The sequence below is a fragment of the Stegastes partitus genome, unplaced genomic scaffold (assembly GCF_000690725.1).
Source record: "Stegastes partitus isolate 25-593 unplaced genomic scaffold, Stegastes_partitus-1.0.2 Scaffold1831, whole genome shotgun sequence".
NCBI classification, from domain to species: Eukaryota; Metazoa; Chordata; class Actinopteri; family Pomacentridae; genus Stegastes; species Stegastes partitus.
Genome location: NW_007579562.1, coordinates 83,617 through 106,862, shown reverse-complemented (window position 1 = coordinate 106,862; position 23,246 = coordinate 83,617). Strand labels below are relative to the sequence as shown.

Below are 23,246 nucleotides of genomic sequence, written 5' to 3'. Positions count from 1 at the left end.
TTCACAAACACACAGATGCTTGCATGCTCACGCTCTGTCCGACCACAACCCACTGCACATGTAGTGCATGGATCAAGATGCACAGACATGTTTGTTCATCTGTTAGAAATACAAATTTATCTCAGCTATTAGATGTTTTCTAAATTCGCTGCGGCACGTTTCACAGCCACAGTAAAGTCAGTAGTCGTGCTTTTGCAGCTGTTGACCTTTTCACATGCAAAATGCAATCGCCCTCAGCGTGTGAAGAAAACAGGAGTTGATCCAAGACACTTTAGATGCCAATTAATGAGCCCACGGTGTCAAGGAGTTTATACACGTTCCATCTCGGCCTCCCAATCATGACCTTTTCATAATCCCCCCTTCCTGAGAGACCCACTTCCTCATATCTATATAAAATGTATGCATTAGAAGCATAAAGATGGAGGACTGGCAGACAGTAAATCGATAAATTAAATATGATTTATTCCTGTGCAAATTCCCCTTCAAACGCACCCTTGAGTCGTTCTTCTTCATGCACTCGGGTGGTGCATTTTGGTAACACAATCAGTTCTTTTTCAGTTGTACACCTGTAATTGTCACTGTAGAGGCAATAATGTTCTTGTCATTTTCGTTCACACAACATTAACACGTGGACCCACCGCAGGATCCCGAACGTGTGGTACAGGGAGAGAAAGTAAGAGTTTTGGTGCCCCCCTGTGTTAACAGTGGGAAATGAGAGTTTTGATAGATAAGTGAGTCAAGACGATGATGCACACTGATTGAGTGAAATATCCTTTAAAAACAAATGTGAGACACTGATTCATAACTTAGAAGAAATAATGATTTTTTCAAAATGTGACTTTGGCCAAACAAATGACAGAAGCCAGAAGTGCATCATCTGGGTCTCTGATGATATATAGCAGGAAAAACATAAGTGGATGGACAGATGAAAACCAAACACAGCAGTTCTGTGTTTCAAATTATGACTGAAATTAATACTATTTCTCATTTTATTATCAAACACACCTTTATCTGCAGTGCTTCCCTGCAGCTGTGCAAAATCTAAAGGGTCAAAAAATGATTTCCAGTTTGAAACACTGCAGAGAGCATGCTGGGTAATCTGTCTGTACAGGGTCTTAATGTTGTAACAGTTGTGATTGCATGAAACAGGTATTGTCATATTCCTGTTACTGTTGTGGAAAAAACTGGTGGCTGGAAGTTTCTATGTATAGAAAAGTATTAAAAAGCAGTCCTTAGTTTTAACAGCTTTTCATCAACTCCGAGTGTGCTTTCAATTTATTATATGACCATTATAACTCAAAACATATATGCACCATTAAATGTAATGTTATCATTATAAACCCACTGAAGTGCTGTATGGTGCTGTCTGCAGCAGCATCCAGTGAAGAATAACACAATACAGTATGTAGATGATTGTTTTAATATGAGATTCTAAAGTCAGGCTCAGAGAAAACTTTCTTTCTTACAGAGATTGCTTTTTTTTTTATTTTTATTTTTTTAACAAGTTTATGGCCTGAGGAAGCATTTCCTCTATTATAAACGGAGGCCTTCTAACTTTATGACTTTATTACTTTATGGGCTTTCTGTGACTGAGTCTCTCTAAGTTGTGTCTTGGATATTAAATGAGCTAAATCCAGCGCTGTTTCTGAACCCTGCTGTGTGTCTGGCTGTGCAGCAGGGATGTGAAGCTCTCAGTCTGTGCGGAGCCTCAGCGGTGCATCTTCTCTCCAACTGCAGCCACAGAGCAGCGGCGGCGGCAGCGCGCCTGCGCAGTGCATCCAGGGGCTCGGCGGCGTTCGGTGCTGAAGTGGGGCGGATGGCAGAAAAACAGCGGCGATGGACATAACACCGCGGGATACCCATTTACGATGTCGTTAAACGAGCATCGGGACGTCGCGTTTTCCCACCTATCACCCTAGGACGCTGACAGCTCGACACAAAGGGGTAAGATGCTGATTATTCCGCGCTAACGCTCCACACGGGCTGTATGCTAGCTGACGTTAGCATCGGAGCTAGCTGCTGCCGCCGCCGCTGCTCGGCTGCCACCGCCTCCTTTCGCTGCGAGAGATAGCGGATCTCAGGGCTGTCGGCTAAAGCTAGCGACGAGAAAAGTGGGTGGTGTTTGATTTCTGGAAAATGTCTGTGCCACAGAGAGCACCGTGTAGTCTCCTCTCTCTCTCTCCCTCACTCTCTCTCTCTCTCTCTGTCGCTGCGGTGTCACTCGGCGGTGTCCAGCCGGGAGGGGATCCCCTCTCTGCCGGCTGGCTGCTGCTCGGGACTCTGCAGCGGATGGTTCGGGCAGCTGCAGGAGGAAACCATGCAAAAAAAAAAAAAAACAGGCAGCCGAGCGGCTAGCCAGCAGAGCTAGTGAGCAGAGGGTGAGAGCAGGGTCCGATGAGCCCGTCTGCTCGTTATCTGGAGATATGCTCAGGCCTTCGGGCAGATGCAACAGATCCAGTGCTGCGACAGTCACCTCGGTGCATCCACCATAAACTATCCTGTCAACTCTGACACTTTGAAGCCTTTTTTTTTCCTCTCTCTCTTTTTCTCCTTTTAATGTCATGCACCGGATAGAGATCATGTAATGCACAGCTGAGAGAGCACCCTCACTGCAGTCTCCCATGGGTGTGTTGAGTCAGAGGAGCCCAGGTTGTGTTGCAACTACATCCTGGGAGACTTCCTGATTGATCTCATTAAAGTCGGACTCCTCATTCAGGGAGGTTCGACTGAACAGCAGCAGCTGCTCTGAATATGTGAGATGGATGTTATTTGCTTGTAGGGTGGGTATGTTTTACTGGAGGATGCACGGCAGTGAAACAAGCAAATGATCTTTGAGTGATCTTATGTGAGCTCTGCATTTACATTTGTTGGAATCACTCACATGATTTCTGATGTAGCACTCACAAAGTGCAGCGTAGGCCTCATTAGTGACTCATCAGCAGCTGTTTTCCAGCTTATTTCATCTGAAAATGGCTAAAAGTTGTAAAAAATCTTTGATATTAAGCAAGGAAAAGCATCAAATATTCATAGCTAACCTGTCGGATTCACCGGATGTTGGCTGCAGGTATAAATCTGACACTGGATGCTCCTTTCAGGCGACTTCATCCATCTCTTCCTCTATTTGCGTTCCACCATTTCTACCATTTTCTACCTCTGGCCTGCAAACTTCCTCACCGACACACAATTTTGCAGAGGATTTGTTGGTGAAGTAAAGCAGCCTGGCTAGTTTTTTTTTGCAGAATTATCCGTTTTGACGACGATGCTCGCCTTTCTCCATGTAAATGTTTCAATCAGTCGCTCTCTGAGGAAACACCGAGGCCCATGCTTGGCTTTGCCCCACCCAGGATGACTGAGATGAACGTCCTTAAAATGTCAGAAAATGGTAAAAACTAAAATACCAATCAGCGTTTCCCAAAGTCTAGGATGACGTCTTTAAATGTCTTGTTTTGTCCACAACCCACAGACAAGTAAAGAAACTGGAAAGAGCGTCAACAAGCTGGATCAGAGAATTTAGATTGTTTTAAAAATGAAAAATGACCCAAACCGATGAATTTATCACCAAAATAATTGGCGATTCATTCGACAGTTGAATTGATTCATTGGTTAATCGCTGCAGCTCGACTTGAAAAGCAGTTTGATTTGTTTCAAAATACTTCCCAATTCTTTTCCTTTGAGCGGACTAATTAATTAATCAGCTAATTACTTCAGCTGTGTTCCAGACGGGCCTCAGAAAGACGCCGCCTTCCTGCTCCGTCAGCTCCTCCAGCTCGTTTCTCTTCTGTCTTTAGGAAACATGTTACTAAAGTTACTTCGTCTCCCTCCTGGGAATAGAAAGAAAAAAAAGTCTCACAACGCCGAGGCCTTATCTCTGCACACAGCTATGCAAAATCACTTTTCATAGACTTTTAATGTACAAGGGAAACTTTTGTTTTCAAACCAGTTTAAGCTGGCATGAGCAGATATCGATGCTTCCCTCGCCGAGGCTCTGGCGTTTGCAGCGTCGAGGCGGCGTGTCGTGTCATATGGGGAGAGACGGCGGCTACATGTGAACTCTCAGATTGGCTTTGTGCTGCGATTTATCTCGCTCGACATCACCAAAGTGTTCCGGTTAAATGGCAGTTTGTTTGTTTGTTTGTTTTCTCTCTCTCCTCCGTCACCAAGCGCTCGCTCGAATGAAACCACCGGGTTTGTGTCTGCAGTGCCGTAAGGCCTTGACCTGACGCCGTGAAGTGCCCTGAGATAACTTAAGCTGACGCTGCTATACGATCAGATTTGATTAAAATGAGCTGTTTTTAGGCCAAAAGAAAGAATGGTGCTCAGAAGAACGGGACGGATGTGAGGTCACAAGTTTGACAACTAAAATCTAATCAGTTGGTCCTCGAGTACAAGTGAACATTTGTGACAAATTTGAAGAAATTCCTTCAGGGCAGCTGGACTGTCTTGAGTTTCTACAAGACGTTGCACCCTCCATAAAAGAGGCTTTTTCAGTTAAAACACTGTTTTTTTTTCCATGATGACTGAGGATCTTAATGGATGTTTTGTTCAAGAGGCTTTACTAGAATGGGGCAACCCGAAAACATAACGTATTGGCGCCTGTATATGAAGATAAAAACGGACTGAACTATACACTAAATAAGGATTATTTATTCTAGATTGCAAAGCAGATCATTTTCAGCGTGTTTTCTTTGCTAATTTTAGTTTCTACGGTGCAACAGACGACCAACAGTTGATCATATAAAGTAGTTCCACTGTTGAGGTGAACATGTGGATTCCTGCCTGGACAACATGCAGCATGAGGACAATCTCAGCAGCCTTTAGGCTTCCTTCAGGGCCGCAATCCAGCGTATAGCATCTGGCAGTGATTGAGTGTCGGGTTGCAGCACCGACGATGAGCTTAATCCTCTTGCAGGATGAATGTTTAAACTAATGCAATGATGACGACAAGCCTCATCAGTCATTCGCTGCATTTGGTTCATTTCCTGATCTGGTTTGTTTGGGCCTGTTTTGCCCCACATCTGTTAGCTTATCACAGATTATTAGTGTCAGTGTGTGTGTTGGCTCCTAAGTAAGGAGTAATTACTGCACAAAAGTGTCAGCGATATGTTTGTGATCATTTACGAGCAGTGTGACGTCATGTTCTTCTCACTGATTAATGCGGTGCTTAATCTTCAAATCAATCAGTTATTGATTTGGTCAGAAATAACAAAGTATTGTAGTAAAAATGATATATACTAATATTGGAGTTGCTTCCCCAAGCGAGGGAGTTTAAGTGTCTCGGGATCTTGTTCATGAGTGATGGGAAAATGGAGCGCGAGGTGGACAGGTGGCTCGGTTCGGTGTCAGCAGTAATGCAGGCGCTGAACGGGACCGTCGTGGTGAAGAGGGAGCTCTCGATTTACCAGTCCACCGATGGTCACCAGCTCTGACCGAAAGAACGAGATCGTGGATGCAAGAGGCCGAAATGAGCTTCCTCCACAGGGTGGCTGGGCTCAGCCTTAGAGGTAGGGTGAGGAGCTCAGACATCTGGAGGAAGCTCAGAGTAGAGCCGCTGCTTCATCGCGTCAAAAGGAGCCAGCTGAGGTGGTTTGGACATCTGATTCAGATGCTTCTGGGGAGGCTTCCTCTGGACGTTTTCTGAACACGTCCACCTGTGAGAAGACCCCGGGGCAGACCCAGAACCCGCTGGAGGGATGATGTCTCTCGGCTGGCTTGGGAATGCCTCGGGATCCCCCAGGAAGAGCTGGAAGACGTGTTTCACCTGCTGCCTCCGCAACCCGACCCCGGATAGGCAGAAGAAAATGGATGGATGGATGGATGGATGGATTGATTGTAGTAAAAGTTGCAGCGTTCCACAGCAGATATAGATGCCCTGGTGATAAACACTTCATCAATATCATTGACAGATTAGTTTGATGGGATGCTCGATGGTTAAATGTGTTAGATGGAAACTTCGATGCCAAAATGCAGAGTTCGGTTGTACAAACAAGCCACAGGCGTGCTCCCTCCCTGCCTCATAAACCTCGCCCTTCCGTGCAGGTTTCCCGAGTCGCACTAGTCTGTGGTTTCCTCTGCTCTTGCGATATGGGCTTTGCGGTCTAAAAACATCCTCAATACAGGTTCTCCTCCCACCTCTGGTGTAACTCCTGAGCAGTCAGTTGGAACCTTAACTTTGCACTCCACGTACAGTCGGCTTATACGAGCTGTCTTTATTTAATGCATGTCAAGTTGAGATGGTTCCTTTACCCTTATTTAGGTTTATCGTGTCTAACTTTATTTATTTGTGTGTTTTTTTGTTGTTAAATTACTACCTTTGTATGTTTTTAGATTTGGCTATAGTGATTAAACTAAAAGTGAGGTGATTAAATTCAATATAAACAGAAATACTTTAATAATCCTCGAGGGGCGAACCTTTATGCTCCTGGTCTTTAATTTAAAAAAAAAAAAAAAAAAAGCTTGTTGGAATAATCATAAATCATCGATGCTGACTAAAATAAATAATTTCAGTCAAAATCGCCAAGCGCTGCTTCAGACAAAAACTGCTGTGCTTTTTCTCAATGCTGATTGGCTCAACTCTTAAGACGACAGCACTGATTGGTTAAATTCACAAACACTAGCTAGGCGGCACTTTTTGCAACCTTGATGTCCTTGTTGAGTAGCCGTCTTGTTGAGTGGTGTTCTTCCATCTAGAATCATCAGGATCCTTCAGCTTGACCTTCTCTGATTTGCTTGAAGCTTTTGTAGCGTAAACTTCGGATCTTTAAAATGGCATCTGTGAAATTTTAACCTGATAAATCAAATACTTACCGAGATGACTCACTTTCAGCACGTTTTTTTTTTGCGCATCTAAATTTGAGGTTACGTTTGAATGCCAATAACTCAGCAACTGTTGGAGCTAAAAGTTTGAAGTTTTCTTTGTTGTTTCTCATCACGTCATTGACTCGCAATCTGTCATATCGGACAAGTAGATGAAATATGAAAAAAAAATGAAGCTGTCATGTAAAGTCTTTGAGCTAACATTAACAAAAAACCTGAAACATGCCCTACGTGTTTGTAGAACCAGAGTTATGTCATTTACAATATTTGACGTTGTCTTGTCGCACTCAGAGGTGACGTTGGGCTGTAGCCAAAAGCCACCTTTCTACCTTTATGTTAACCGGCGGATGAAAATCTTCTGTTGTAATTGCGACTGTAAATCCAGCTTTTCTTCTTCCTGCCTGTCTTCCAGATGCTGTTCTTTCACCGCTCCCTGTACTCGCATGTCCATAAATGACCCTTTCATCGAGACCCGAGGAAGCCTAGGAGGCGACGGTGAGCCAAGCGAAAAAGAAGCGAACGAAATAAGGAACCAAGGGGGGAGGACGTAGTCGCATCTCACCTCAGCTTTCGAGTCCATTTCTGCGCCAGTCGGTCAGGGATGGTGACACCAGTAACCTCTCTGCCCTGTGGTGAAAAGAACGTCATCGCCGCGCCCAGCATCTGCAGCAAGCCAAACAGACACTCAGACAGTCCACCAGTCAGTCACTTCGTCAACCAGCCTGCTATCATCCAGCAACCTATTACCTCACGCCATGACTGCTCTGTCTGACCTGTGTTTAGGAACTCACTAATTCATGGTAAGTTTGACGTCTGTCCAGTAGGATCGATGTTAACAGCAGTGAGTTCAAATGTTTTAGATTTTTAAAGAAAAGTTTCCTAGAAGTTCAAAAACCTCTCAGCACTTGTTGGCTGGTGCGAGTTGATATCCATCAGGTTCCACTGATTCGACATGACCAATCAGACCGTCTACAGTATGAAACCAATCACAGTTAGATATCAGAGAAAACCCCCAGCTATTAGATAACAGTGTGTAACATTCGACTGGAGGCTGCAGCTGATTTTAACACCAAAATGGACAACTGAAGGCTGAAGATCCCAGCACACTGAGTGAAACGTCTTTGGATGTTAGTTACCAACATAATTTTCACTCTACCTAAAACTTCTACGACTACATAGACCTCATCGTTTAAACAGATGATTGGGGGTTACAGCTGTGACAGTCGTGCTGTTTGGAGACGAGGACGTTTCATCTCTCCAGTAGCATTTCTGTGATTCCTCTCACCTCAGATGCAAGTGAGGGAAACTTGGATGCATCAGTGGAAAATAAAGAATTCACCCTCCCACATGCCTGCACACACACATCCTGCTAGCTTAGTAAGTTTATGAATTTATTTCGATTTGACTTTTTGTCGTCTAGGAATAGACCTGACCGATTATTGAGGCCATAGTTTGGCATCTTTCTGATTATCGCCATTCATCGATTATTGATGAATTAAATGCGCCAGTCTGGCCTCGATGTAGCCGCCTCTCTCTCTCTGTATGGTCTCAGCATTGTCCCGCCCACAGCTCTCTCTGATTGGTTACAAGTAACAACCAATCAACTCTGACGCTCTAATTGACAGACACCTCTGTAGCAGAACACAACCTGCAAAAACTGCACAAGAAGCACAACCATGTCCCAAAATATCAGGAAATTATGCTAACTGCTAGCAGCTAAGCTAGGAGGCAGCCACAGATTACAATTCTGGAAAACAGTCACTAATAATGCTTTAAGTTTTGGGCCTTTGTAGGGAGTAAAAGTGACAGAATAGGTAAAGAATAAGAAAACAGAGAAAAGAAACAGACGTACCTGCAGGAGACACACTTGTTGTTGGTCCCACAGTAAACAGACGAAGGTGTCCTAGTGTCCCATGAAGCTCTGACACCATCACTTTTATTGCTGTTGTACTAATTCACTTATAGTTATCCTTATATTTACAGCATGTGATTGCAGGGTCACTCATATTAGGCTTGTTTATTATATTACATTTGTCTGCCCCACATATCAGTTATTGGTCTTTCTTGTTTACCAATAATCGGCACTGGCTGTGAACAACCCACATATTATTACTAAATATGCCCCTCTTGCAAATTCCTCTCGTTGACCTGTAGTTAGAGGACTTTAATTAACCTGGTACTGTGTTACAGGTTGGAGAATAAATGTCACAGAAAAGTTCCTTTAAGTAGAAAGCCACAATGTGAGACCAGATTGGGTGTTTTTCCTCCCAGCTGGGTTACTTTTTACACTTTAGTAGGACTGATAAAAGGGCTGCGGGGGAGGTGTGAGAATCTGGACTGCTGTTTCTACCTCTGAAACAAACAATACGCTTTTAAATTCATCCCTCTTTTCCTCTAACTAGTATGATTGCTATTGAAAGGGCACTAAAAGTTCAGTTGGGATGTATTGGCGGTGACTAATACCTGGTCAAACTGACCGAAATCTAATGTCAGTTTATTATAACAAGGTTTTTTTTTCAGATTTTTAATGTTTACAGTAATATCAGTCCAAAATCTTTGCAGAAAGAAGAAATCATTCAGATTATGTTCAATAGTTGTGTTGCTATGCTGATGTTTAAGCTGATTTTCTCTGTGATTCTTCGCCTTAATGAAATGAAAACTGTGGCTACCTTTACGATGCATTGGTGGGTTCTTCTCTGCTTAGATCTGGTTGCTTTTAGTCAGTCAGATCTTAACTTATTACAGGACTTTCACTTGTGTGCAGTGACTCTAAACATTACCGTCCCCTGAGCTACCAACCTGCGTCTTGCTTCTACACGCTGCTCTCGTGTTACTTTTGCACTTTCACCTCCACATGTGTGATCCGTGCATGAGCTCGAGAGGAAGTCGTGACAAAGTCTGCAGTTTGCAAGAGACAGACATTTGTGAAACAGGATGTTTGTGCTTTTTGCGTTGTGTTTGTGAAGCAAAGTGGAGGCTTCGAAGCTGGATGATGATTGGACGATACGACGTTCTTGATATTGGCAGTTAAGTTTTAGTAACATTCTACGTCAATCAATCGGCCAAACATGACCGAGGGGGGGTTAAATTGAGTACTTACTGCGTCGTAGCCCTCTTTTTCCCCTCTCATCTCGGCGTATTTGTATTTCCACTCCATATTTGCATCTGCTGCCGATGCGGCCTGCGTCTCCGTGTTTGAAACAAAGCCGTACCCTCGCCGTCGTTTGCATCCGGCAGCCTGTTTTTTCCGCCGGCGCTGCTTGGCTTGCTGAATAACTGATGGCCGCTCGGCCGGCATTTGCATACGAGGCCGGTCGTCAGCGTTACCTGCATCATCACCATTGTGGTACATCACATGTGTGCGCGCAGAGCAGAGGGAAAGAAGGGAGACGGCAGCTTTTTACGCGTTCGATGAGAAATTTCATGTGAGCAATGACTTTGGAGGTGAGAGTTCTGCTTCATTAATTACACTGAAGATTCCCGGGTTGCAAGACTGTAGTTAATTAGTGCGCTTTTCACGCCACGCCAATTGGTAAAGTGAAGCTTAAATGCCCTGAACTGTGACCTGAAATCTGTGGTGATAAAGGAGTCGTTAGTTCTGGTGTATGTGTTGGATGTTGGAGCTGTGGTGGTGGGAATGTTTTCAGTTCAGGCATTAGACTGAGTTTTTACACAGTGGTGTCTTAATTTTGAGGAGTTTGAACGTACAGGCCGTTGTGTTGCTGAAAGAACTCATCCTCTTACCTTCAGAATCTTTCTAACTGTGCAGTAACTTTCAGGGAGAAGGTGAACGCTTTATTTCCTTGTGGCTGATGGTATAATCATGCAAAGCTGCGGCAGTGGAGAAACAGCTGATCACTGTCCTGCTAAACTCACCAAAAAGAACATCAACAATGCACGACTCATGCACAAGTGTGTTGAAGTTTAGAAGAAGCTGGGAGTGATGTTTTCTAAAATTATAACAACACACATGTTTTCTGAGCAACGTCATGATGTGATGGTGTCACGTAAAACAAACCTAAATCCCTCAGACAGCAGCATCAAAATCAGTTCATCTCCTGCCTGTCGATGTTGGATGCTGCCCGGCAGAAGATAAATACAAAAAAGGCTGAATGGGTTCGAGTGAACGTGCATGAATTTGTGTATTAATCTCACACGTGTGTCTGTGTGTGATATGTAGATCTTCTCCTCTGTCAGCTCCCATTGAAATGCATGTGCAGCGTCCGTCAGAGCCGAGTAAAAGCCTTGGCTTCAAGCCAGGAACCCTCGTACCGTACAAGGAAGGGAATCCTCTCCGTCCTGCCCGAGTGCTTTCTTTCTCTCTCTCTCTCTCTCTCTCTCTCTCATGGTCGCTTCATCTCACACATACTCCCATCACACACTTTCTTTCATTTTTGTCCACTCGTCTGTTTTAACATATTGCTGCAGAGCAAAAACTAAACGTGGGACCAAACTTCTAACTGCGTCCGCTGTCGCAGCGCTAACCGAATTGAAGGGGGATTGAACTTTTCTGTGTCTTCTGCTTGTTTCCTTTGTGAAGCCCCGGAGTGTGAGTGGAGTGGAGATGAGAAAAAGGCAGGCGGCTCATATCGAGGCCCCTCCCCAGGCCCCCGGACAGCCCCGACCCAACACCTGCTGCCTCTGCTGGTGCGGCTGCTGCAAGTGTCTCTGGTAAGAACGGACTTCACTGGACTTCACTGTGTCGCCCAGTTTTTTTATTTTTTGTTGCATCATTTGGTTTTTAAAGTTCACTGTGGCTCCTGATAACTAAAGTACACTTAAAGTCAGAGTAAGTGTTTTTATATGAAAACTTAAGTTCATGTAGGAGGTAATGTGAATTTAATATGTAAAAGTAATTGATGTATGGGTAAACCTGAGTCAGAAATATTGTTAAAATAACTTGGGTTCCTATGTGGAACTCTGGTACAACGATAATGTGACGCGCACACAGACAGGTGAGCACGCTTCTGCTCTGTGATTGGACCAGACGGGCTGCTGTGTTGCACATGAATGGACACTTCCAACGAGTACATTTGAGCAAAACGCGCAGTGCTGTTGTTTTGGTCCGGTCTAATGCACACTGAGCGAGAAGCATGGCAACGACCGAGGAGGAGGCTGAATGCAGGGCATCAACCGACACAGTCGGGCTGGACCCGAATATCGGAATATTCAGTCGTTGTGGTGTCCGCATAGCCGCCACCAGTGGAAACAGAACTGTGACCGCTACCCTAAACTGGCAAATTTACAACTTATGCACTATTGATTTTGGTACAATATAGCTTTAATGCACATCAGAAACAGCTGCTTGCTAAATGGAAAATAAATTCTTAAATTCTTTCTTTTTATTTGCACCAATAAAGTTGTGCAGTTTTGAAGTATTTTGTCTGGCCTCAAATATATCATCAGTTATATCGTTATCGCAAATTTTCTCATTTATATCGTGATAAATACTTTTGGCCATGTCGCCCTGACCTCGCTGAGACGTCTCTGAATTTTTATCGTGTGGCCGAGTTGCATTTGAGCCACTGACGGACTCACAGTTATATCGAGGAGGTGCAGAACTTTTCGTTTATGTGCAGAATCTGATTAGAGCAAACCTTTAATTTCTGGACCATGTTTTAATGAGACGTGTAGAATAAAGTGATTTTTGATAGAACATGACAATTTTTAGCTTCGATGTTTTTAGGTTTCCTGACTGAGCGCCATGTCACAAGGTATCAGTTTAACAACGGTTGCAAAGGTCAACATCGAACGATTCTTTCTGCGTGTACAGTTTCTGGCTGTGATAGATGATATTATTTTTTGGATTTTTTTTAAAGACAACATGCAGAATCATCTCCAGCCTGCAGCTCACTGCTACTTTTCCAGAAAATAACAACAAAACCCCACTGTAGACTATGAGCCGGGCAAACAACAGCAGATAGACGACTTCAGCGGCTCGATGGTGAACACAGTGGAGCGTTTAGCAGCGAATCAGCTTCCTGTAGCAGCCGGTGGAGACCAACACTGAGCTACAAGGGAGAAAAGCCGACTTGTGTTCATCAAGCGGTCAGAAACACGACAAAATAAACGCTGCTCTGTAACTGTGGATGTGTAAACACGAGTAAATGTTGCTGCTGCCCCTAAAGCAGCTGAAAATAAAATAACTAAAAAAATGCAGGTTGCAGTTGTATATCAGCACAAGCACAGTGGTACCCGACACCAGAACCTCTCGCTGCAGTCTTGATTTGTCAGCAGCTACTTTTGCATGCGCTTGAGTAACCCGGTTACTCACACATCCTGTAATGGGAGTGTTGTATGACAGTAAACAAGACTGTGTTTAGCCCTTTCTGGCATTTGATAACTACAGTATAATACTGCAGCTAAAGTCTTAACAAGTGAAGCAGTTTAATGACTGTTTCATCTCAATGGCGGAATAATTTTCAATGTTTTTTCGCGGCCGGTGACTTTTTTCGTTGTAGAAAATCACTTCAAATGCAGAGACTCTTTGAAAAAACACTTCGAGGGAAGAATAAAATCAACCATCCAACCAAACCTCATGTCTGATTTGAACATACAGTCATGACTCGATAATCCCTTAACAATCTGAAAACCTTGCTATCTGAAAGGTTTTTAGGAAAAATTAACAGAACCCATAAAAAATAGCCTTAACATACCGACAGCCTTGGATTCTGACTCTGACATGACATTTAATGTCACAAATCAGGATAACAGCGTATTATCTGACTGAACAATCCCACAGATCGTCTTCGTTCAGACTGCAGGACTTAATGCTCAATTCAGATTTTTTTGTGGAATCAGATTTTTTTGCGAGTTCGTTCACATTTCCAATTAAATGCGACTTGTATGTGATCTGCTGTGTGAACTTCATACGACCCAAAAGTGTCCCGCATGCACAGAAGAGGACACACGCAGCGAGCGTGCTCAGTGTTTATGGAAGTAAGCATGGATGGTGGTGGCAGCGATGGTGGAAACAGAACTGTGACCGCTAACCTAAACTACCATCAGCAGCCAAGTACTGCCTGTGCATTCCGGCCACTTCCACCACGTCAGAGCGCTCCCCTGGGGTGGAAGTCCCCCCCTCGACCATGCCGAATATTCTGATATTCATCATTGATTGAGCTCAGAAAGTGCTATTGGGACCAGCCCTACTAGTTATTATAACAACTGTGAACAATAATTAACAACAAATGACCCTTCCAGCATCAATCCCTCCTTGTATCTCGACCTCCGTCTTGACAATCCGACAGCCTTGCTATCCGACATAAAAGAAGGTTTTACATTTAGTGTCAGATTATCGAGTCTCGGCTGTATTTGCACATTAAATAAACCAAATGAAGAGATTCTGATGTGCAGCACCTTTTAAGAGTTGTATCATTGAGCAGCTTTCTTAACTTTTCTGTCCTGTTTCGATCCTTTAAGCCATTTTTCTACTGTGCCGTTCTTTTGTGCTGCCGCTCCAGCTTAGCATTCGATTTACGACTAGATATTTTTAACCAGTGTCAGTATTCGGAGCTGAAAAATATCCCCAGTGCCTGAAACAACAAACAGTTTGTACTGGCCTTAATCCTCTTTATTTAATCTGTGATGTTGCACTAATGTCCAGTCCTCTAATTCATCTGAATAAATAGACTTTATTCTGACACACAGCGAGGGCCTGATCCAGTGAATCTGGTGGATTAAATTAACTTTGAATTACACTCTTTAAAGTCACATTTTCGCTGCTTTTTTTTGTAGTTGTTGTTGTCATAGTTCTGGTTTTGTGTCACCTTATTATAGAGGATGCTGTCATATTGTTAAAGTCCATCCTGGTAGTTTTGGTCGAGAACAAACCAGGAGTTAAACATCCTATAATGAGCAGATTATTCTGAGAACTTTTGGGTAAAAGAAACGACTAAAAAGGGTCATTTTGGGACAGCACAAGATGAGTTTGTGTTTTTATGTCCTGGTCGGGTTTCTTGTTTACCACAAATCAACAGTAATGAAGCACATGAGCCACATGATTTTCATTCAGGAGTGAATAGAAATTATGCATTTTGGACGGATTCAACCCAGTGTTCATAGTTCAAGGGTTGGCCTGCCAGTTAATATCTGCAATGCAAATGCTGTGGAAAAAAAATAATGCACGGCAGGTGTTTCCATCATATTAGTGTTTTAAATAACCACAGTTCAGTGTTTCGTGGTTGAATAGTGGGCCAGTGGCACAGTTCTGATTAGATTTCAAATGAAACTATGATGTGTTCACTTTGAGCTTCGATGAAATTGCTCAAGATTTTGGGAAATATTTATATTTGCGTTCTTGCTGAGGGGTAGATGAGAGGATTTGTATCACTCTCATGTGTGTTTTTAAGTTTTATTTCACCACATTTGTACTTTTTTTAAACTTGTCGTATCTTTTATGTTAAATCTGCTCACAAACAGAAAGATAAAAACTAGTTCTGGTGTTTCTGTGAGCGAACAGAGACTCTCAATGGATTCTACACCCATCAGACACAACCCTTATACCACCATAGCAGCTCTGATCTATCCATCCATGTGTCTGGCACTGGGATGCTGTCAGCAGGTCCTTCAGTTCCTGTGGGTTGTGGGGTTTGGCCTCAGAGGATCGGGTTTGTTCTGAAATGTTCTGTGGATGTCCGATGGGATCGAAATCTGGGGAGTCTGAAAGCTAAGACAATGCCTTTGTGGTGTTCCTCGAGCCATTCCTGAGCAGTTGTTGCAGAGTGGCGCCGAGCATCGTCCTGCTGGAGAGCTCTGCTGCTGTGTTTTTCATTAGAGGACTTGTTGGTTGCAGCTGAGTCATTTAAGGCTTCCTGGTTGTGCCGAAACAGAGGAATGCTTAGTTGTTTACAGAATTGGTTTAGTGGAATTGCTTTTTATTTTTTGGTTATTTTACCAATAGGGCTCGGTGGTTAGCACCGTCACCTCACAGCCAGAAGGTCACCGGTTCGCGTCCTGGTGAGGACACCCAGGATCTTTCTGTGTGGAGTTTGCATGTTCTCTCCGTGCAGCGTGGGTTCTCTCTGGGTTCTCCGGCTTCCTCCCACACAGTCCAAAAACATGTTGAGGTTAATTGGTGATTCTAAATTGTCTGTAGGTGTGAATGTGAGTGTGCTTGGTTGTCTGTCTCTAAGTGTAGCCCTGTGATAGACTGGTGACCTGTCCAGGTGAACCTGCCTTCACCCTGAGTCAGCTGGGATCGACTCCAGCCCCCCATGACCCTAGTGAGGATTAAGCGGTGCATAGATGATGGATGGATGGATTTTACCAATAATAGACAGAGCATGGTGACTCCACATACTATGGATAAATACGTACTTACAGGATATTCTTAATTAGTTTCCACACACCACCTGCAGTTCAGCCCAGTTCAGCTGAGTCACCAATGGCTTCATGGTGGCACAAAGGAGCACAGAACGTTTATTTTCTTTACAGAATCTGGTTCGAGCTAAAGTTTCTTTTTTTGGAAACACGTATAATGGAGAGATTTTGGTGAAATAACCAGATTTCATGCTTCCATTTGGTTTAGTTTCCCAGCCGAGCAGCGCATCACAAGTGGGCAATTCAAGATATTTTGGAAAAGGTCAACATCAGATGATCTTTTTGAGAGATTTTGAGTCGTGTAAAGTTAGTCACGCTTAGATTTGGTTGTTTTTCCCGACAAAACTGGAAGCCACACATGATCGGTTCGAGAAACATCAGGAAGCTGAAAAGTTTAAGATGTTTAGTGTTTCTGGTGTTATTATCTGGATTTTTTTTCAAAAGGAAATAACACCGTTCAAAGGTTTTGGGGTTCAGATGAGGGTTCAAATTTAAACAGCACTCAGTGAAAAAAAAAAAGCCATCAGCGTCCAACACATACAGTTTGTACTGTAAACTTGCACAAAGACTTGCTGCACCACGTTGCCCCTGAGCAAGGCACCGAGGCCGAGGAGCTGGTATGTCGCCGCCGCCGCTGCAGCTGCCTCGCTGTGGCTCCGCTCTCGCCGGGAGAGAGCAGTGAATGAAACATTGTTTTCAGGCAGTGAATGGTGAATGTGCTGCTTCTTTCACACCACTTCATCTGAAGTGGTGGCAGCTTGTGGACTGTGACTCTGCTGTGTGTTTTTCAATCAAACGCTGGTGTCGGATCTCCAGAAAGAGGCTGGAAAATTGTCTTCGCTCCCCTACATGTTTATTTATTCTAGTGTGAAGGCTGGGAGGGATAATTTGCCGAGCTCGTGACACAGCTGAGACTTCTGTATGAGCTACATGTAAATCACCGAGTGCTGCGTGGCGTTTTTTTTTTTTTTTTAGTCGAGTGCTGGAGATGTGTGAACCAGAAAAGCATCACCAGGTCACGGAGCGTTTTCCATTTTGTTCTCAGTTTTTCTCTACTTTCTGACCCCCCCAACCCCGTACCGTCTCACCCCTCCTCACCCGCCCTCACACGAGGCCTTATCTGGATGGGGTGCCTTCTATTTTCATCCACACATCACATGCAAAACAGCTGTGAAGAACAGCCTGTATATTTAGCTGTATTGTGAGCTCGCCGGGAGGCTGTGGCTAGCTTAGCCCATTACTGCTGCACAATGGGGACTTTGACAAGAGACAGCAAGAGGAAGGAAAGATCCTCCATGGTGGGACAAAAATAGACCGCTCAGTGTGTGTTGCATTGTGCACTCGGCAAGTGTGACTGAGCTACGATAGACAGAGAGGCTACCGTGTGTGTTTGGAGTGTTTACATAAAGACTTTTATTGTTTTATCCCAGTGTGATTAACCCTCTGAACCTCAAAACCTGCCGGCGGGCTTTAAAAGGCATGTTGTGTTTAAAAAAGTCACCCAAATTACCCCAAGTGTCCTTAGATCCAGAAAATGAAACTTATCGAAGCTTATGATCTTAGTGTTTCATCGAAATCACTGTGCTGTAAGAGTTTGCTTCAACCAAGTCCTGCTAAAAAACTGAAAATATGTGCTCATCGGCGCAACTGAGAAGCCATTAGTGACAAAAATTCAGGGGCTGTGTCTGAAATCACCCACTCATTCCCTACTCCTGCCTATATAGTGATCACTATGTAGTGCGCAATGTGTGGAGCACCTTGGCTAAGTAACATTTCGGACGCTACTCGAGCTATTAATTACGTCGCTCGCAACAGCGTAGTACCAACACATCAAATTCACAGTTTATTGCGTAGCTAAGAAATCAAATTAAATCACATTTATTGTCATTTTGCTGCACATACCAGATGAGAGAGCGTTTCTTCAGGATCCAGTAACTTAAAGCGATTTAAATAAAGTGGTGTAGAATGTCCAAATCACAACCCAGCACCGCAATTTTAGCCACGTTCACTGTCTGGGTAAAATAAAGTTTAACAAAACAAACGGGAATTTTTTGCGCTCTCGTTCGTCTAGTTTCCATTTCCTTTCGCGCAATGCATGATGCTCCATATTGCTCAGGGAGTGACCATCGGCTGTACACTACTTTTCACAGTGCATTGTGGGATATTTTGAGTGCACTATATAGGGTGTAACAGTTGTAACTTAACATTCGGACACCCCTACAAAATGGCGTGCACCCTATTTAGTGCACTATGTATGGCATAGGGAGGGATTTCGGACACAGCCAGCGACTTTTCAGCTGAACTGCAGGCTGTGTTCACACTGAGCACATTAGAGACACGTATGGAAACAAACTAGGAATATAAGCAGTCAATTGTGCTGCATATGGTGGTGAAGAACTCAAAAAGGTACACCAACCAATTTGTGTTTCACTGGATACTACATTTCCCACAATGCACCGTGGTTGTGACTCATACTTTGGACAAGCACAACTGATTTCATTATCGGTAGATCAAAGGCTTTAAAATATACATGGTTCAAATGAAAAAGTAGAATTTATAAAAGGAAAATGAATCTAAAGTTATTATAACAATGTGTTACAGAATCTTTGAGACCTCCTGCATCACTAGTTCTACTGTTATGAAAGTGTTTGGCATTAAGTCCTGATCAATGTGGGGTCTTTTTTTTTAATCTGCAGATGAAGTCCTGCTCCTATATTTACACCACACATCTCCCTTATCTGCTCTTCTATGGCGTGTGGCTGCACAGTGCTCATTTAAATGTAGGCATGAAAGACTAATATACTGCTGGACAGTCATGTATTCAGTAAACGTGGCCTACAGCGCGGCTTCCTTTGAATAGCTTCGGATCCTATTTTGTACATTGCCCTGTGGTGTGTTGAATGATATGTGTGGAGCGTGAAGTTAGAAGTGTCGTAGGAGGACGGTTTGAAGTGTGTAAAATGTTCAGACGCTGGGATACATGAAGTGTTTATTAAGCCGGTGCAAGTTTTGTTTGTGGACAGTCACTGGTTGCCATGACAGATGTAATTGATTAATTGTTGGATCCATGGAGCAGCGATAAAGGATTGGAAATGAATCAGATTACATACAGCTGATCAGTCACTAACATTTAACTTCATCAGCTCTTATGTTGATATCGCTGATTAGCTCTTCGGTAACATTTAGATGTAGTTTATTTCTTGGATAAAAACAAAAGTCTGTATCCTGTAGGAATGATTATTGATTGTAGTTAGAGCCCAACCGGTACTAGATGTATGGAGCGGATTCCACTATTGATGTATCAGCTGATATTCTTTCATCATTTATTCAGTTTCATACGATGTATTTTGTAAACTAGAGAGCAGCTGACTGTGAACTCATCTCCTTGGCTCTGATACGTGCTCTGCTACATGTGCTGCACATCGTGGTGACAGTATTGAACAGAATGAAGCTGCTCAGCAGGACAAACTGTGATTAAACTATTTCAAAGTTACCCAAGTACCCTTTTCTGGATTATCTACAATATAAAAAAATAAAAACTTTAACCAGATGTATATGTGGATATTGATATACTTGTTCATTGTTGCAGCCTTAATCAAATCAAATCAAATCAAATCAAATCAAATCAAATCAAATCAAATCAGGTTTATTGTCATTTTGCTGTACACACAGGCAAGATGAGAGAGCGTTTCTTCAGGATCATTTAATTAGTAAGTTTTGCAGAATGCTAAGCGTTCACTCTCGCTGTCTCCTGAAGGGGGCGCTGTGTCCATGTTCACCGCCTTTCGTTGAACCTCTTCAGGTCCTGGTAGGTCTTCAGGGACACAAGGACACACATGATGGTGTCACGATGGTGAAGCCCTAGATGCTGCCCAGAGCTAGCTGTCTGTCTGTCTGTCTGCATCCCCTCCAGCTGTATGTCCGTCTGGGATGTTGTCATGGAGCCATGTTTCTGTTAAAGCAGACACACAGCAGTCCCTCCACTCTCTGTGGGTTTCTCTCAGCAAACGTCCAGCTTGTTGTGGAGGGAGCGGACATTGGAGAGTAGGAGGACGGTCCTGCTGGTTTGGAGGGGTTAGCCTTTAGCCTAGCATGGATCCCGGCTCTCTTCCTCCTCTTTTGTTTACGTTTGCGCTTCCTTCTCCGTCGGGTAACTGCCGGCATAGTCTCGGACTCCATGTTGGTGTAGTATGTCCAAATCACAACCGATCGCCGTAATTCTAGCGCCGTTTACTGTGTTGGGTTCATAATATAATCATTTCCTTCCTCTGATCCAGGAATGAGGACAGAATGGAGAGGAGTGAACGGCAGACCTGCACCAAGATGGACAGTATTGAAGCTGCTGAAGAACAGTAAGTGCAGCCGTCGTCCCTCCAGCGCTGCCTGTTCGTCCGATCGTGTGTTTCTGTCAGTCTCATGTCCAATCACGTGTCCGCCTGCAGACACCCCAGTCTGGACGAGGTGCTGTCGTGGGCTCGGAGCTTCGAGATGATGCTGCGCTCGCTGGAGGGCCGGGAGATCTTCCGGGAGTTCCTGCGCTCCGAGTACAGCGAGGACAACCTGCTCTTCTGGTTGGCCTGTGAAGAGCTGAAAAAGGAGACGAATCCCCCGGTGGTGGATGAGAAAGCCAGGATCATATACGAAGATTACGTGTCCATATTGTCACCCAAAGAGGTGAGCGGCCACAGAAACGCAGACAAAAGCTCGTGTGTCTTAAAGCCTGCTTATGAAATCAAGCATAATTTAGCCTAGTTTCCCCCTAAAGGACAGAAAAAAAAAAGCTCCAAAGACACTTTATCTAAGACTTGATGAGTGACTCTGTGAGGACACATGACTGAAACACATGAAATCAATTTGCTGAATAGCACTCTTGGGCTGGAAATGTGGGTCTGTCAGTCAGTCCACCGCTTTGGTCCAGACTTATGTAGCTCAATAATGCAATAATGGGAGATTTGCTTCAGGCATTCAGAGTCCACAAAGCATAAACCCTCATGACTCTCGTGATGCCCGTATAGCTCCTTTAGTTGCCACCATAAGGACGACGTTTGTGGGTTTGAATGAAATGTCTAAAAATAGTTTGTCTCCTTTAGTATGAACTGTCGTCACTTTGCTGATCCACTGAAACACAATCAGGTCAGATTTAGTCATTTAGTTTGTTTTATGGCCAGATACAGACCATCAACTCCCAGAACCTTAAAACCTGATGAAAGTTGTGTTGTCATTTTAAAATCAGAGCCAAAAATTGTAAAAAAAAAAACCAGAATCTTCAGATTGAGTTTCTTTGAGTTAATCAGGTGTGATTGTTTTGGTGAAACTGACCAAATCCAGACTTAATATTCTGATATTTCATCAAATTCACTTCATCCAATGCGTCTCATTCAAACATTTGCCAAAAATAAACACTTTTCTGCACCAGATCTTGTCAAAAAATTGCAATTGAGAAGCTCTGACCAACACACATGTGCATGACCGAAGTTCAGGGACACTCGGTTGAACTGCAGGTTGTGTTTACACAGAGCAGATCGGCCACAAGTATAGAAACAAACCAGACTGAGGGAAAAATGAAACTTAAATATCGTGTAAAATGCCAAGTATGTGGAGGTTTGGTAAAAAGTAGAGTAGAGCCATCAGTGTTTTTCCAGTATTGGTGACACCTGTGGACAAATGTTGTACATGTTGGTTCCACTTTTTACATTTTTGTAAAATGGTTGTTAAAGAAATTCAACTTCATTTATTTTTATTTTTTTTATAATTCTTGGCTTTATAACTGTCATGCTGCACAGAAGACATCTTTGAGTTCTCTACTTCTAACCATGGTTGTGCTGTTTCTATAGAGAAAAAAAAAAAAGAGCCCACAGTGAGTAAAAATATGACGTTAGCAAAAACCGCTCAGAGTTCAAAGGGTTAATAAAATCCATCACATCCATGCTAATGTTAGCATGCTAACACATTCTAGTTGTAGACTCGTGTTCTTGGTACCAAGCCAGACCGTGATCTTCCAGGTGATTGTGTTAAGTCTAATCAGAGCCGCTGGTGAACCACGAACCACAAGTTAATGAATCGGATTTGTCCTGCTTGTGCTTCCAGGTGAGTCTGGACTCGCGGGTCAGAGAAGGAATCAACCAGAGCCTGGCGGAGCCCAGCAACCTGATGTACGAGGAGGCCCAGCTCCAGATCTACACCCTGATGCACCGCGACTCCTACCCCCGTTTCCTCAACTCCTCCGTTTACAGAGACCTCCTGGCCAACAGGAGGCGCACCTGCCTCGACACCTAGAGCCCTCCGCCCTCCGTCATTGCCATCGAACGCCAACAAGACTACTACTTAAACTTCAAATACTACTATGGTGCCAGAAGTCGGGTTTGGAACATCTCTCCCTCTGTTTTCGATTGAAAAGACTGAATGACATCCAAGATAGCTGGTTGTTTTTTTTTTTGGTTTAGTTTTTTTATTTATATTTTTTAAAGCAATTTCTATCCAGTTCTCCACTGGAGCCAGGTCGGCCTTTGCTGGTTGGTTTTCTTGGTCGGTTTGAGACCAATAACGCTGGCCAGTGATTGTTTTGCTAGCAGTTTGTGCTGTTTGTTTCGGTCGACCGGCCGACCCACGTATCAGCTATCGGTGTGAACCTGATGGCCAGCTGTTGGTTAACTGTGGACAAGGACTCCTCAGGCGGTGGGGACAGAACGAGAGAGAGAGAGAGAGAGAGAGAGAGAGAAAAAGGACAAGCCCACTGTTCCTGTACTGTAATATTTAGACCTCATGCTTTTTACTTTCACTTTAATATTATCTGTCTTTTCTCTTGATTTGATTTTCTGTTCCATTTCCTCACATGTGTTCAATTTTACTTTTAATTTCTTCACTGTCCAAACATGACGCCTAGTTGTTGGTGGGAGTCGGAGCATCTTTGCCTATTTTTTTATTTTATTTTATTTTAATTTTTTTGGTCCCCAGTAGAAGCACTGGCTCTGCATGCGACTCTCTCTCTCTCTACAGTAGCTTGACGATATAAGCCGCGGACTGCAACCGTTTTTTTTGAATACTGAGAGGTATTAAAGGCAGGGGGGAGTTGTCTCTCTGTCTGGCTGTCTGTGTTCAGCGAAGGGAAAAGA

The 23,246-nt window shown here is 43.6% G+C and overlaps 1 protein-coding gene across 1 annotated transcript; it reads left to right on the top strand.

Annotated features, from left to right (window-relative positions):
- Positions 1–1,782: 1,782 nt before the first annotated feature.
- Positions 1,783–23,246, top strand: rgs17 (regulator of G protein signaling 17). Its single transcript, XM_008302541.1, has 6 exons — positions 1,783–1,944; positions 7,226–7,613; positions 11,354–11,484; positions 20,412–20,486; positions 20,577–20,808; positions 22,222–23,246. The coding sequence occupies exons 2-6, from the start codon at positions 7,611–7,613 to the stop codon at positions 22,408–22,410; spliced, it is 630 nt and encodes a 209-aa protein (XP_008300763.1). The 5' UTR covers positions 1,783–1,944; positions 7,226–7,610; the 3' UTR covers positions 22,411–23,246.